We start from the raw sequence: 16,197 nt of genomic DNA, 5'->3' as shown, positions 1-16,197 counted from the left end.
TTCATAGTCATGAAAATACAGAAAAATCTTTAAATGAGGCGTGTCCAAACTTTTGGTCTGTACTGTATATACATATACTTTTTTTTTTAATTTACAGCCTTCATTATACAATTAAAAAAAATATGACCCGTCAATATGATTGTCTGGGTCAGTATGATTACGGCTATACCAAACATTCATAGTTTTCTTTTGAATTTAAGTGGTGAAAATTTTCTTGAAAATTATTTGTAAAAAATAAATTATGTAAAAGGTTTTAAATTTTAATATATATATCTCATATATATAAAATGTTCTTGTGTTGCCATTTCATAGTCCCTTAATGTTTTCAATTTTCAGGTAATGGGGCTGTGTGAAGTCTTGTTTTTGTGCAGACGTTTTAATTGATACCAATTTGGGGTAGATGGGATGTTTTGATCACTTGTTATTACAACCTTTTGCCCGGTTACGGTAGCCAAAAAACTACAGTTCTTGCATTTTGATTTCTTTTCTCAGTATGCAGTTTACCAATCTGGTAAATTCATTTCATATTTTGATAGATCAGACATTTACAAACATAGAGATACCAAATGTGTATTTTTTATTTCTTAGTTTTTAATGGGGGAAAAGATGAACGCTTCGCACTTACATTTTTTAATCATAATTTTAAAACTTTTTTATTTTTTGTGTTTGTTAGTCACCTTAGAGGACTTGAACCTGCGATAACCTGATAGCTTGTGCTATATACAGCAATACTATAGTATTGATATATATGGCAAAAATCACTGTCTCCTATGAATGCCAGCCATTAACTGCTTTACCAACAGGTAAAGGAGTCCTTCAGCAGACCCCCAGCTGTTATGGCAACAAACTGGGGCCCCTCGTTCATTTTGTGGATACATCAATGGACATGTAGAATAGCGCATCTCTGGGACGTGCTCTGGTAAAAGCTGCCTTCACATACTGATAATAGTATTTAACAGGCTAACAGCTGTGGGTTGAGCGCCGCTCCATATCCAGCTGTTAGAGGTAGACGATGGCTGAACAATACATCCAATACCTGACAGCAAAGATGAAGGATCAGTTCCTTAGTTCTCATCAAAGTCAGGGAGCCGCCATATGACGTAACTATAGGTCATAAGTCAGTAAGGAGTGAATAAACTATGCATATCTTTAGAAGTTATTCGGGCTGTCCTTGCATGTGATACTCATGAACCATTAGGATAGGTCATTAATATTAGACCAGTGCAGGTTTGACACCCAGCAATCCCACCAATAAACAGCTAGCTGCTGATCTGCAGTACCTGGCAGCTGCCTCCACACATTGAACAGAGTTGTGCAATGACTTATCTCAGGGATAGTTAATCAATATCTTAGGCCTAGAGAACCCCTTTGACTCATTAAAGGTGTTTTTGTTTTTTTACTTACTGAACAGTAGTAGTGATGGGAAGCCTGTAGCTTTTTGTGCTGTTTAGACTGTACCAGGCAGATATTCTTCTTAAAAGCATGACAGGCAGACTTCTGGAAAAAATAAACAATTCTTAAGTATTAGTTATTTGAATCATCAATTGATATGCACCATGCTTTAAAAGACAAAATTACCAAGAGACGGAATCTGTAATGGTCCTTGGCTACTTTTTGTAAATTGGCTTCTTCTGAGTTGAGTCGCATGTCTGTGGCTCAGTTAAGGGGACTTCAGATGGAAACCAATGTAAAGATAATAAATATATAAAACGAAGTAAAAACACACATTACTAATAAAATCAGCCATATATTCAAGTCTCAGCTTTGCAGGATTGGTCCTTCCCATTAAACTTTGCAAAATGTGTTCTGACCATAGATTTTTTTTTTTGCAAAGCAGTATACAGCGGTGAGATACAAAATGCCTGTAATTAAATATATTACAGAAATGGTAGCACAGAGCTCTGCAGGTAATAGAGGTACATAAATACCCCAATTTTCCATTTTTAGATATTGAAATTTTACATGTGAAAAAGCATTAATCAGTATCACCTAATAACATATGTACCGTAACTGCAGAAATACAAAAAGCTGCTTTTACCACTCTATGGTAAAGGACATAGCAAACAAAGGATTCAGTGTCTCCAGTGGTTAAACACTCTTCGAAGAATAAAGTGACGTGCCAACGATTCACAGCATTCCTGTTTTGCTTGCATTCTCCTGACTTTTTCCATTTCAAGGGACCACAATGAGAAATATCGGTGAGTAAGATGTTCACGATGCAAGCACATGGCCAGTGCTGCAAAATGAGATAGAATTGACATAATTAGCATGATCAATGCATGCATCTTATATAAATATATAAGGCTAAAATAAGCTGTAAGATAAATTCATCAAAATCAGAAAAATACATATAAAAACTCAAAGCTATACATATGTACAGATCCAAAGTTGCCAACATAAGCTAGCCTAATGAAGACCTTTCACCAAATTTTTCATGTGGCGAAGCAATAGTGGCTGCAGAGCAAAATTAAACGTTTTTGTGTTTTTTTTAGGCTGCACACTGCAGCTGATAGGACCTGTGTGACCCTGATGACATAATCACAGGTCCTTATGCACTTCTGTTTTCGCCTGCACATGATTGGTCAGTGTCATACAGGAGGCAGAAGTACACTCCCCCAGTGAAAACTATCTGATAACACCTACTTGGACTTAACTAAAGTTAACTCATTAGGTGCCAATACTTTGATTGGAAATGATTTCTCAACAAAGAGGCGAAATTAAGAGGAATCAAAAAAAGTTCGATTCAATTTTGCAGCCACTATTATGTCATGTGTCAAGCTCAACCTGAAAAATTTGGTAAATGGCCCTTGTTAAGTTAGACAAATGTTTGCTTCAAAACATGGATTCTTCTGTACGAGAACAAGCTAAATAACTAAAAGAAAATATAATTTGCTAATTAAAAGTATTAAGGAATTAATTTCTGAGATGACATTTCTTTTAGTTATTTTTTTTAATCTATTCCCAGAGAACCGCTTTAAGAAAAATAAAGCAACTAAACAGATGACATTGTGGCCATTCTTACCATGCTGCCGTTTTTTTTGCTGACGATAATGCAGGTACAGTAGCCAAGCTCGGACCGCTGCCTGCAGTTTACAGAGCCGATTATGTCTAATTGCCTTCTCCTCTTTCACCTTGTCTTCCTCAATAAGTAAATGCATCTCTTTCCATTGAAGCCAAGCCTATAAAAAAAAAACATAATATGACCATGACTCGAATGAGGTTGGGAAAGTACAAGTAAAATATCTTACAGTTTTAATATAAGGCAGAACATATGCTATCACACTATGATCAGCAAAGTTGGTCCTGTAACTACTTTTTATTTTACAGCATACACAAATACAAAGGCAAACAAGATATTTCTCTAGTGAAAGAGTCAAACACTTTTAAGGCTTTAAGTAACAGGATAAAATAAGTTCCCATGCACGTAGGTGTGTAACCCCCTATATGTGAAAAATGGTCTATATGTAAAGATGGTACAAGCTCTGCCATACATACCCTCATCTGGAGACTCAAAGCCCAGTGATTTAAAGCCTGTTTTTCTAGCCGATGATTTATTTTCCTCTCTTGTATCCGCTTCATCCAAACATGCCAAGTATTACTAAAACAGTTTAGAAAGCCTATAAACCATAAAGTTATAAAAATCTACAAATAATAAAACATGTAAGATATTCATTTAATATCCTCTTACCACATTAACCTGTATTCTCTGACCTCCAGAGCTGTAGATCTCATGTGATTTTTTGTCCTACGCATTTGGATATATATTACCCAGTGATGCAACGCAAGGCACATAATACGCTTCTGGGCTGCACGAGGGATAAAATAGAAAGGTTAAATAATGGTGAATCTGGTTTTACTGACTTGTCAGAAGACTATAGAATACCTATTTTGGCATATACACATTAAAAAACAAAATTACAAATAGAGTAAGAAATGTACCACTAAGAATGTCAACATAAAGCTATAAAGTAGTGGGCAACACTGCCTGGCACACAGGTTAACTACCTACTGTATGTGAACTTTTGATCAGCGTCATTTGGATGTTTTTGGTTGTCATAAAGATTTAAAAAGAGAAAACACCGTAGTTTGACAATAAATGGCTTCACCCAACCAATAACCATGAGTGGAGAAAAAGTTTTTTGTTATCATTCATATTCTATGAAACAAGGCCAAGAAAGGAAAAATTCTGCCAGGGTATGTAAACTTTTGAGCACAACTGTACATAATATAAAAAGAAAAAAATAGCTCATCCACAGCGGCTCTTGGAGTGCTGAAGCCCAGAAATTGTGTGGTCAAACGTGTGGAAATCACAGGAAAAGGAGAAGGAATCCAGCTCCATGAAATCAATTTTTATTGTTCCATCTTAAAAAATTCAGAATTCCACAAGATTCAAGTGAAAAAATTCACACAAATAGCAACGCGTTTCAAACGCTCAATGTTCTTTGTCAGCTTGAACCTTGTGAAGTTATGAATTTTTTTAAGATGGAACAAAAATCGATTTTATATGTACATAGATCACATACATATCAAAAACAGCGAAATTTATTTTGTCTGACATAGTATACAACTATTAAAGGACAATGTATTGAAAATAACGTCTCTGGCCAGCTGTTCAGACACTACCATTGGGAATTTAATCCAATCCCCCCAATGTTTCCCAAATTTAGCAATAGCCCCCCTTTTGATATAAACCCTTTTTTCCCAACAGAATAGTGTTATTCAAACAGCTCACTACCTCTTCTATTATAGAAGATGTCCATCACATTTTACTATGGCCCAAATGTCCCCAAATGTATTTACCCTCTTCAGATAAGGGTTTTTGTCTCCCGAGGTCTCAATCTTGCTCACTTCCTACAATGACACATGCTCTTAAAATGTGGAGAGAGCCGATTTTTTAAAAAATTCTACACATTCCGTTGAAATATATCTCGCTTAGGAGCGTTGATCTGGTGGTCCCGTTCTCCCAATTTCACCGTTGGGAAGATTACGGCATTCCTAATTTGCAGTCTATGTTTTCAGCTAGTTCTATCAAAACGTTTGACGAACTATCCTCCATGTATCAACTCCCTGGTAACCTTCACTTTTCCTATGTTCAACTAAAGAGTTTCCTATCCTCTTCTCCAGCAATTGTGTCACGGCTGGCTCCATCCACAATACAACACTTTTTTGTGGGCAAGAAGGGATTCTCCAGGGGTGTCTCGGTAGCATATAATTTTCTCAATTCTCCACCTGATAACACTAAGCTCCCGTACATGACTAAATGGGAATCAGATTTGGGCACTTCGGTAACTCATGACCAATGGCAATTGGCCTTATCTTGGCCCCTTAAAAGTTCGTCATGCATAAACCACCTAGAAATTGCAAAAAAAATTCAACTCCGTTGGTATCTACCCCCAAACCGTATAGCTCATCTATCCCAGGGAACATCTCCTCTATGTTGGAAAAATGTGGAGAAATAGGTACACTCTTGCATTCTTGGTGGTCATGTTCTAAACTAAATAGCTTTTGGAGGGAAATATTTGGGATGTTGTCTGCCTGTGCTGGAAGTGACGTCCCAATGAATCCTGCATTAGCTTTACTGAACATAGGCATTACTGACCTCCCGTACAAGAACAGATGGCTCTGTTCTTTTGTATTAACTGCAGCCAGACAAGCTCTTGCCTCCAAGTGGAAATCCCACTCTGCTCCATCAATGGATGACATCTGGTGGAGAGTCGACTCATATAATTCTTATGAAAAGATTCTGTCATGGGACACTTCAAAAAAAGATAGGACCCAACAACGGTGGTGCGCATGGCCAGAAGTTAAAGCACTTTTTCATGGCCAAAAATCTTAGGTATAATATGTTCATTGTTACCGTTATACCATACGTTGTTTTTCTGTGGAAACTAGATTTAGTTCCCTTTCTGTGTACGATCCTTGACGGTATCTACTTTGGAGAATATACCCCTCCCTGTTTGTCCCCTCATCCCTTCCCCGCCCCCTAATGAGAGGTTGGCTTATATCCTGCTGCTCTTCCTCTTCTATTCCCCAGGTTCATGACACTAGAAGTTCCTTGCTATTTGCTCTCAAATGCTGTATTGTACACTAAATATCGTATGTGCTGTACCTGATGTCCTTTTTCTTTGTTATGTTGAAAAGCTTTAATAAAAATTTATTGTTAAAAAAAAAAGATAAGGGTTTTTGTAAATACCTCTTCTTTGTCCTTCTTGCCTGTGAGCGGCGCTAAAGCACGCCACTCACAGGCACCACGTGACCACCTAATGCAGCCGGCTTTGACATCCACTGATGTCACGTTAAGTTCCGGCTGCAGCTGGGGGTGACTAAATTCTGCGTTCCATGGTGGATGCTGGGTTGTGGGCGGGGTTACCCCGTGCGTCACACCCGGCATCCACCGCGCGCTTTCCCTCTCCTCATTCATCGGGAAAGCGCGGGGACCGCGTCACTGATGTCACACCTGATGTGACACATCAGAGGAGGCTGCAGCCGGGGGTCACGTGATGCCTGTGAGCGGTCTGCAGTAGCGCCGCTCACAGGCAAGAAGGACAGTATTTGCCAGCCAATGCCTAGCTATAGTTTTTCTGGTTTGATACAAAATTTTTGCTATAGCCAATTGTCCAGAGGGTGAACTTCTAATCTCCTCCATATAACCCAGCACACACACCTTGGAATCAAGAGAACTATGAATGTTAAAAACCTCCGAGCTCAGCCTGCCCACATCTTCAAACAGCCCAGCCAAATGGGTGCAGGACAAAAACATATGGACTAAGTCTGCCCCACCTTCCCAGCAACAATCATCTGTCCTAAGGCACATCCTATATAATATTTTAGGGGTTCTGAATACTCTATGTATAAGAAATAATTGAGATCTTCTTTGAGTCGTATTTATTGATACTTTTCCTGGTGACTCCAGGATATCTTCCCACTCCTCTTGAGTAATTAGTCACACATATCTCTCCCATTTAGGTTTAATTAAAGCCATAGGGTCTCACAGGATCTTTAATAACAAAGAATTATACATAAGAGAGATAAGGCCACCAAGTCCATTAACCCATTAAGCAAAATGGTCAAATCTGAGAGATTCTTGGGCTCTTACAACATGCCATAATTGTAAATATCAGAAAAATTCAGGAATCCCCAAATTTAAAGTTAGTTTTAAATGTTCAAATGAACAGAAGTGTCCTTCCACGTATAATTGATGCAAGTACTTCACTCCCTTCCTTTTCCATTTCCCAAAACCTTCCAAACATTGCATTTCCCCTAAACAAGGGTTATTCCAAATAGGAGTATATTTCGAGTATTGTCCATTTCCCAACCACTTCTTACAGGACCACCAAATTTTATGAATAAGAGTTGGAGTAGGAAAACCCTTAGAATTGACTCTAGAATATCTATCGGATTTCCACCCTCACCCATTTTGATAATAAAAGGTATCAACCACTGAGGAATCTCAAATCTTAATATTTTTCCACCCCCACCCAGAAATTTTAGTACAAGGATCCCCTGCCTCTTCGATCCCATCCAGAGCCCAACCTCTAAAATGCTGAAACTGAGCGGCTAGAACGTATCCCCAGGTGTGTGGTAATGCTAATCGCCCCAGGTTTTTAGGCAGCTGCAACTTTTCCAGCTTTATCCTAGGTATTCCTCTACTTCAAACCAAATTCTTGAAAATATGGTGTATCTTTCTAAATCAGTATTTAGGAATCCAGGTAGCTGAATTAAGTAGTACATAAAGAATGCTAGGCATAAGGCACATTTTAATAAGGTTTGACCACCCCAAAGCTAATAATGGCAATTTCCCCCAAGTGCTCACTTTACGTCTGGATCTAGTTATCATTGGACAAAGATTCAAAGGGATATAGTCTTTTGTCTCTTTGGTAACAAATTCCTAGATATTTGAATTTTTGAAACTACTGGAACATTTAAGAAACTATCTGTCCCAGGGGTATCAATCATCTTCAAAGGCAACAAAGCAGACTTTGACCAATTTATAGCCAGTCCTGAGAAAGTTCCAAAAGTCTTCATCACTTCCATTATAATTGGAAGTGAATTGGTCATCTTGTCAACAAATAATAAAAGGTCATCCACATAGAGAGCGACCCTTTCTTCTTTATTCCCATATTTAAAACCCTCCAGCCCGGGGTGTTGTCCAATCATACAGGCTAGGGGCACAATTGCCAGGGCAAAAAGTAGAGGAGACAATGGGCAGCCCTGTCTCGTTCCCCTGTATAGCTCTAGATTCGCAGTAATCTCCATTCACTCTTATTTTAGCAGTTGGAGCTCTTTATAGTAGCATAACCCATTTAATGAAGTTAAGGCCAAACCACAGTTTCTTTAGCACCGCCCAAATGTAACCCCACTCCACACTATGAAAAGCCTTAGTGGCATCTAAGGATAAAATAGCATGTTCATAATCTTTAGTAATGATTAGAGAGCACAGATCTTATCCAATTGCTATGGGGAGTAAACATTTAGGCTGTGTGCCCACGGTCAGGAGCCGCTGCGGGTTTGATGCTGCGTGTTATGCAGCGTCAAACCCGCAGCGTCCAGATGATACAGCATAGTGGATGGATTTCTAGAAATCCCATGTCAACCATGCGTCTCTGTGCACCTTCGAATCACCCGCGGATATTGACATGCAGCGCGTCTTTCAGACCCGCGGCATGTCAATTTCTCTTGCGTGTCCGCATGTGGACTTTCCCCATAGACTAACATCTATAAGAAAAGTCCGCATGTGAAAAAAAAAAAAATTGCGCCCGTTATTTGCATAATGAGGGCGGAAGCTGCGCTGCTGTTCATAGCGACGGGGCCCCAGGAGGCTCCGGATCATGGGCTCATACCCTAAAAAGATTTCCTTTTATCTTTCTTCACGCCACATACAGCCCCCTCCCCACACACAAATCAAGGAGAGAACATTTAATTTCATGCTGCTCCCGGACTTCAAGTGCCTGTTGTACCTAAATTGTACACCTAGCTTTCTGTATTCTTTGTAAGATTCTAGGTGTTAACATGAGTTTCTCAGAATTTAGAAATAGGTGGTGCTGTTATTTTTCTTTCTGAAGCAGCGTCACACGTAAGGCTGTGTGATGATACTGTTCATTTCCATTCAATTAAATGGATCAGAGAGGCATTTTTTCTGGAAGTTAGTAGGCATGTTTCTTTTTCTCCCTGTCACTACTGATTTTACACAAAGTCTTTGTGGGATACTTACCAAACTGGTCGGCAATAAGATGCTTTTGTTTCTTTTGCTTCTGTGCAATCACAAAGCTCCTCCATGCCTTGAAATACACCGTGTAGTGAGTGTACCTAGAGGATTCACAAGCAATTTCACATGTACATTGCTCCAGAAAGGTTATCATGTGGTTAGAAGAATAAGACATAACAAGAAAACATACACAGAAGTACATCACATCAGTATGAGGCCAAACCCAAACTTCTGCAGTGCGATATAAACTTTGAAGTGATAACCAAAAGTAACGTGCAAGTCCAGAAGTTTCCCCAGATAAAGCAGCCGGACTTACGGAGATTACGGTAGCTAAATGCCAGAGCCGCTTGCTTGTGCAGTTGAACGCAGAATTCTAAATTACCTTTGGCACCAGAGCTGTATTGGAGGACCCCATTTGATGCCATACAACATACATTACAAATTTAAAGGAGTATTCACAGAATATGGAATAAATGTACAGTAGTGGTAGGTAACACAAATGGGACGTGTATCTATTTTGGGGAACAGGGTCCTGCCACGTGCTGCGGTCAGTGGCAGTGGACATGTAATCAGATTTCCAATACAAACGGCCTCTTCACTGACAGCAGCATATGCCAGGGTCCTGTTCCCCAAATAGATACAGGTGCCATTTGAGTGACCTGCAACTACTGTATATTTATTCCATATTCTGTGAAACTGACATCTACTATAAATTTGGGGCATATCATGTTAATATGCCATAAAAGTACGATATGTGAATACTCCTATAAAGGGGTTTTCCCCACAAATAAAGTTCATTTTAATCAATAAATCTTGGAACAAAAATAAGTTCCACATTTGGATGTGTTGAAAAAAATTTATCTGTGCTGAGATAATCTTATAAATGTTCCCCTGCTGTGTGCTGGGTAATGGCTGTGTCTGACCGTACAGGAACATGGTCTGATCATACCACATCTCCTGGGCAGGGGAGGAAGCAAAAGAGTATACAGACAGCACAGCAGGGGATCACAACTGATTCTTTCTGTGAGGTGAAACATTGTTTTTAAACAGGTAGGAAAATATCCCGGCTGTAATGTCGGTATACTCTTTTGCTTCCTCCTGTACCAAAGAGATGCGGCATGATCACACCATGTTCCTGCATTACCCAGCACACAGCAGGGGCACATTTATAAGATTGTCTCAGCACAGGAACATTTTTTTAACACATCCAATCATGGAATTTATTTTTATTCCAAGATCTATTAATTCAAATGTACTCTGGGACAACCCATTTAAGGATAAATTAAATAATATATTGATAACTCTTTTGCCTCACTAGCACTATAGATGTGATTTATATTGTGTTGCTAATAAAAAATACATTTAACAACGTTGCTGAAGAAGAAATATGGAATGAAAATTTAATATATCACTAGCTCCCCTTAAAAAGTAGCCAGAAAAAACACTGCGGGAAGATCAACCTCATGGTAAAACACATCCATTATATGTAATGATTGTATTCAAATTTTCCATTCATCCTTCCATTTACCTGTAATGGCATTCAGCTCGCACATTAAGTCTCCACTCCTTACACAATGTCCACCACTCCTCCTTCCACTGAGAAAAGCAGTAATGTAGTAGTTGAAAGGAATAATGTCGTCTATAGAATATGTTTGCATTAATTAAAAAAAAAAAAAAAAAAGACAACACGTTAGTAATAGTTTGCTAAATAAAATCCTACTGAATATTATTTGGCTTAAAAGCTATGGATGCCTTTAAAGTAGAAAAAAAATACATGTCTTGCATATATTAGTCGCTACCTGTAGTTAAAAAAGAGCACTAAGTTTCAGTCTGTATTCTTTATTCCTTTGTTCACTTTCAGAACTCTCCTCCCTATACATTCACTTTGCAGCACGCTTCTAATTTTACACTTTAATTTTGTCGGAGCTTTCCTCCCAGTAATACATGCTGAACGTGAGGTCTTTGTGTCCAGGGTTCTGCTTTCTTCACTAAGTTCTCCTGAATAAACACAGCTTCATTCCTACAGTGATTTGCAGTCGTTAGTTCATGAACCATAATGTGCTTTCCTCCTTGTCTACAATATGAATAAGCTACCCTCCCTAATCATTTGAATGCTCCCCCCACACTTCACTCCTCCTTCTTTATCATGTTCAACCTTTATTTTTGCTAACTGCTGCTATCTTTAACACTGAGAGAAGTGATGGGGAGTGCAGAGAGAGAGACATCAGAGCCAGGAGCAGAGATCTAACAGATTTGGGTAAGATTTTGCAGACCAACTGGATATCTAGAATATATATTATACAGAAATTGTTCTTTTAAAAAACAAAAACAATAAAACATTCAGTGCAAAGTTGACCGTAGCTTTTACTGGTAATATAGTTAAACAGAGTTGGCAACATTCCTAATCTATATGAAGTGAAAACAAAAAAGTATATCCGCTGAATAATTCTATTTTTAATATACATTAGTAGACAATAGATTGATCAGTTTGGTCTTTACAGACAACAGCATTACCCTATGACTACAGGTTTTGAAGCTATGTTCATATCCAGCAGAAACTAAAAGATAAAATATCACAAACTGAAAAGTGTAAATTAAAATGACGAATACCCACTTACAGTGAAATTAACTTTTTTGGCATGAACATTTTCCTAACTATAAATAAGTGTTCATTCTGCAGTGTACGAACATAGCCTTACACACAAAGCCCACTGTAATAGGAAACACATTTCATATCATTCTCAAATATTTTGGAAAAAAAAATGTGATGGGGTTGAAAAACACTTCCAGAACCTATAATATGTGGCAATGCTTAAACACTGGTTGCAGAAGTTACAGTATATTTAACAAAGGTAGTTTACCAGCCGTTTGTGTTACCTGTAGAGGATTTTCGTGAACATGCACTATATACCTTGTCTGGACAGACTAAAAAGCTTTAGTAACTTTACCTTGCAGTGGATGGAAGGACCCTTCCAAAAGTTTTCCTTATCCAGAGGTATAGGAACTTTCGGGCCAGATGCCTACAGATAATGAAGTATTTGGTTAGACAATTGTAATAAGTACACTTCTTTCTTTTGAGTAATATAGCCTTCCAAGCAGACAGATAGTGAAAATTTCTATTTAGAATCACAGCTTCTTCCAGGCAAGTGGCTGTCCTTTTAATTTAACCAATTCCCAACATGTGGTGGGGGTCCAGAAACTGCACCAACCCCTTCTGACATCACTGCCTTATTGCTCCTGCAATCTAGCAGCATCAGGCTGTGTCAGAGACAGCAGAGAACCATAAGGTGAAGACAAAAGCAGTTTAGCACTTTTTCTGTATCTGTAGCTACATAAGGGCTCATTCGCACGTCAGTATTTCACGTACGAGTGCTATTCGATTTTTTCACAGATAGAGAAGAATCGGTAATGCCAATGACTTTATTGGATTCAGCGATCATGTGTCTGCCCAGTATAGCTGAGCTGCTGGGTTCTGCCAGTGACTTGTCATAGTGAATATGACCATACTAACCTGAAGAATTAATCCATCAAGTTACTAGGAGTGAAAAGTGAACAATGAACAAAAATAATCCCAAAAATAATTTTTTCTATTTTCCAGTCACAAAAAGAAATATATAAAATCACGCAGTAATTTATATGAAACCCTAAAGAGTAGGGTCCCATAGCGTGCCAAGGTGCCTGACCGTGAGTGGGCCCCCCCCGCCTGCTGAGGGCCCCGGCACTTGCCCGGGTGCTGACGGTGGGCCTGTCCGACACCTAGCATCAGTCTGCAGTTTACAGCTCTGGAAGTAAATGTTGGACGGAGCTGAAACAAAAGAGTTGAGTACACGGTGCAGCATCTGCTGCTGGGAATTCTAAGTTCTCATTCACTTGAATAGAAGCTGAGACACAATTTTCAGCCATTGCCAAGTAAATAAAAGCTGAGCTGCAGTTCTCACTTGAGGCTGCTATATAGTGAACAAGGCCATGCTGTTTTGGCTCCGTTCACCACATTCAGAGGTGAAAACAGCTGAGCGATGAATAGTGTGGGATCCAAATACCGCTATTTACCTGCAGATCTAGTAATAATCTGCAGGTAAATTGTGTATAAATCATGTCTGGCAGACATACTGGAGCAGCAGCTGCAGGGAGAAAATGGAGTTATATGTTCTCTGCAGTCGCTCACTTCCAGTCATCGGGGAGTCAACGGTCACTACTTGAGTGAGCGCTCCGTAATCATTCCCCAGCACATTGAGTGCTAGCCTGCTCTGCAGTGAGTGTGCAGTGTAAGTTTGCAAAGCAGGCTGTCAATCAATCTGCAGAGGAGTGATCGCAGCTGCAGTCACAGAGCGGTGTCTACTGTATAACAACCCCTGCATCGCCCCGATGACTGGAAGAACTCCATTTTCCCCGCCGCCGCAGCTGCAGTAGGCAGCCAGACACGATGTAAACGCTATTTAATGCAGATTACCACTATATCTGTAGGTATATTTCTGCTTTTGGAGGATAAAGGTTCCCTTTAAGCTCTATTCACATCTATATTGTGATTAAGACAACTACAACGCAGTGCTGGATGCATCAGTAACGCATCTGACAGACCCCACTGATTTCCACCAAACTGTCCATTTTTGTGATACAAAACACCGCTGCATGGAGTGTTTTTTTCTAATTTGAGGGAACAGGCAATGAAGCCTCCGGCACAGCTGTGACCCCGGACACAGCAAAACTAGAAAGCACCGAACACTCAGCCACTAGCATCAGGGCGACACACGGCTGTTAGATCTGCTTATACGGCAGCCAAAAGACACCCAAGGGGGATCCCAATCAAGAGACCCCCTCAGTTTACGTTGGGAATAACTTTTTTAGCTCGATTTGGGAAAACAAACACCTCTTTAAGGCGCTGTTCACATTCTGCTTAGGCGCCCATTTATCCTACACAAGGACAGATGCTGTACAGTGGGGATCAGCACTCCAGCTGTTGTGAAACTACAACTCCCAGGATGCCCTGTCTGTCACAAGCAGTCGGTGCATGCTGGGACTTGTAGTCCCCCTCCGCTGTAAGTGCCGGCGTACCTGATGCGCAGCTCCTTCAGCCTCCCGCCTCGGTTCCAGGTGTAGTTCACTCGGTAAGGGCCTGGTCGGCTGCTCTTAGCCGGCCTCATGTTTGCAGGGCCCCTGAGGGCCACAGCTGGGACTTTGGCAGGCAGTTTGGCTGTGGCAGCCTTATGTGGCTTCTGCCTAGAAGAAGCAACCAATATTTAATGACAGCGAGCCGACACCAGTCTCCGCATACCACCTCTATAGGGCGTCATACCGGTCTCTGAGCGGACGCTCCATCCGTCTGCTCGGGTCACGGCAGCTCCGGGCTCCGCCACATCCGCGCTCCACTTCCCGCTCGTTGTCTTAGCCACAGGACGCCTGTGATTCCAGAATGCAGCACAGCGCCATCTGCTGACATCGGGCGGTATGACACGCAGTGCAGGCAGAATGAGCAGGACCCTCCTCTGCTGTAATAACGTGATGGAATCTCCACTGTCACCGCAATAAAGCGTGCCCTGTTCATACTGTTCCTACTTGTTGCATAAGATGCATTATCATCTTGGTAAGGGCTAAGTAGAGCTGTTATCTTGGGAGTAGTATCCGTGTCCTAGGCTGTTGTGTGTCCTGCGCTTAGTACATGTACATGTTCACATTCTGGATATCTGCACCAACCACAAGGGGGAGCTCATTGCAGACATGTTTATATGGCTGCCACCTGCCTATGGGCACATGCACAGACTTTGACAGATTTCGGCACAGAATCTCTATTTACGTGTCTGAAAATAGGATTTAACCATTTGATGTGAATTTCAAATGCCACAAAATTGTGAAAAACAATATTTTTTTGGATTTTGTTTTTACATCATTCATTGTACGGTAAAAATTATCTGGCAACATTAATTCTCCTCATCTGTACAGGTATAATGTCCAGTTTTTTTGCAATTTTAGTGGTGAAAAAAATTCTAAAAAAAAAAAAATGTTTTCTGAGACACTGAACTTTATTTTTCCATCCATGGAGCCGGGTGAGGGCTTGTTTTTTACCTGCCAAGCAGATGTTTTTATTGGTGCCATTTTGGGGTACATACGATGTTTTGATTGAATTTTATTGTATTTTTCTTTCTAAGTGTAATGACAGAAGATGGCAATTCTGGGGTTTTGATTGAAGCTTTTCAGCAAAACAAAAGATTTTTTTTCTCTGTATTTTTATCGGTCTATAATCATATGACTGTTTTGTTCATCTTTATGGCATCAGTTTTTTACATGAACAACTTAATAAATAATAAAAGGTCAAATACAGTTTACTATATTAATAATTGAAATACATCCATGAATATTGTCTTACTGCCCACCTCCAATAGGCGTATATGGCCAAAAATGATGTACAATAGAGCACACCATACTTCGTCTGCCTTATTACTGTCAGTGACCCCGTCGGCGGCATCATTACTGTCAGTGACCCCGTCGGCGGCATCATTACTGTCAGTGACCCCATCAGCATCATTACTGTCAGTGACCCGTCAGCATCATTACTGTCAGTGACCCTGGCGGCATCATTACTGTCAGTGACCCCGTCAGCATCATTACTGTCAGTGACCCCATCAGCATCATTACTGTCAGTGACCCCGTCGGCATCATTACTGTCAGTGACCCCGTCAGCATCATTACTGTCAGTGACCCCGTCGGCATCATTACTGTCAGTGACCCCGTCAGCATCATTACTGTCAGTGACCCCGTCGGCGGCATCATTACTGTCAGTGACCCCGTCAGCATCATTACTGTCAGTGACCCCATCAGCATCATTACTGTCAGTGACCCCGTCGGCATCATTACTGTCAGTGACCCCGTCAGCATCATTACTGTCAGTGACCCCGTCGGCGGCATCATTACTGTCAGTGACCCCATCAGCATCATTACTGTCAGTGACCCCGTCAGAACACATTACTGAATCCTGTTTTGCAAGGCTTTGAATGTTA

General features: G+C 40.3%; 1 protein-coding gene across 2 annotated transcripts in view; it reads right to left on the bottom strand.

Moving 5' to 3' along the window:
* SFI1 (SFI1 centrin binding protein) overlaps positions 1–14,631 on the bottom strand; it is a 73,275-nt gene extending 58,644 nt beyond the window's left edge. Inside the window, exons 1-11 of one of the 2 annotated variants that reach the window (XM_073673794.1) lie at positions 14,499–14,631; positions 14,258–14,422; positions 12,154–12,225; positions 10,734–10,844; positions 9,212–9,306; positions 3,689–3,806; positions 3,496–3,598; positions 3,023–3,179; positions 2,075–2,236; positions 1,579–1,649; positions 1,405–1,497 (exon numbers count right to left, since the gene is read on the bottom strand). In XM_073673794.1, the coding sequence (XP_073529895.1) occupies positions 1,405–1,497; positions 1,579–1,649; positions 2,075–2,236; positions 3,023–3,179; positions 3,496–3,598; positions 3,689–3,806; positions 9,212–9,306; positions 10,734–10,844; positions 12,154–12,225; positions 14,258–14,422; positions 14,499–14,521 (1,170 nt within the window). In that variant the 5' untranslated portion in view covers positions 14,522–14,631. The remainder of the gene's footprint in view (positions 1–1,404; positions 1,498–1,578; positions 1,650–2,074; positions 2,237–3,022; positions 3,180–3,495; positions 3,599–3,688; positions 3,807–9,211; positions 9,307–10,733; positions 10,845–12,153; positions 12,226–14,257; positions 14,423–14,498) is intronic. The other variant, XM_073673802.1, reaches the window with a different exon arrangement.
* Positions 14,632–16,197: the final 1,566 nt, after the last annotated feature.

This window comes from Phyllobates terribilis, unplaced genomic scaffold, assembly GCF_046119375.1.
Source record: "Phyllobates terribilis strain yellow unplaced genomic scaffold, ASM4611937v1 Scaffold_1__5_contigs__length_1240528914, whole genome shotgun sequence".
Lineage (NCBI taxonomy): Eukaryota > Metazoa > Chordata > Amphibia > Anura > Dendrobatidae > Phyllobates > Phyllobates terribilis.
This window is presented reverse-complemented; position numbering and strand designations above follow the sequence as displayed.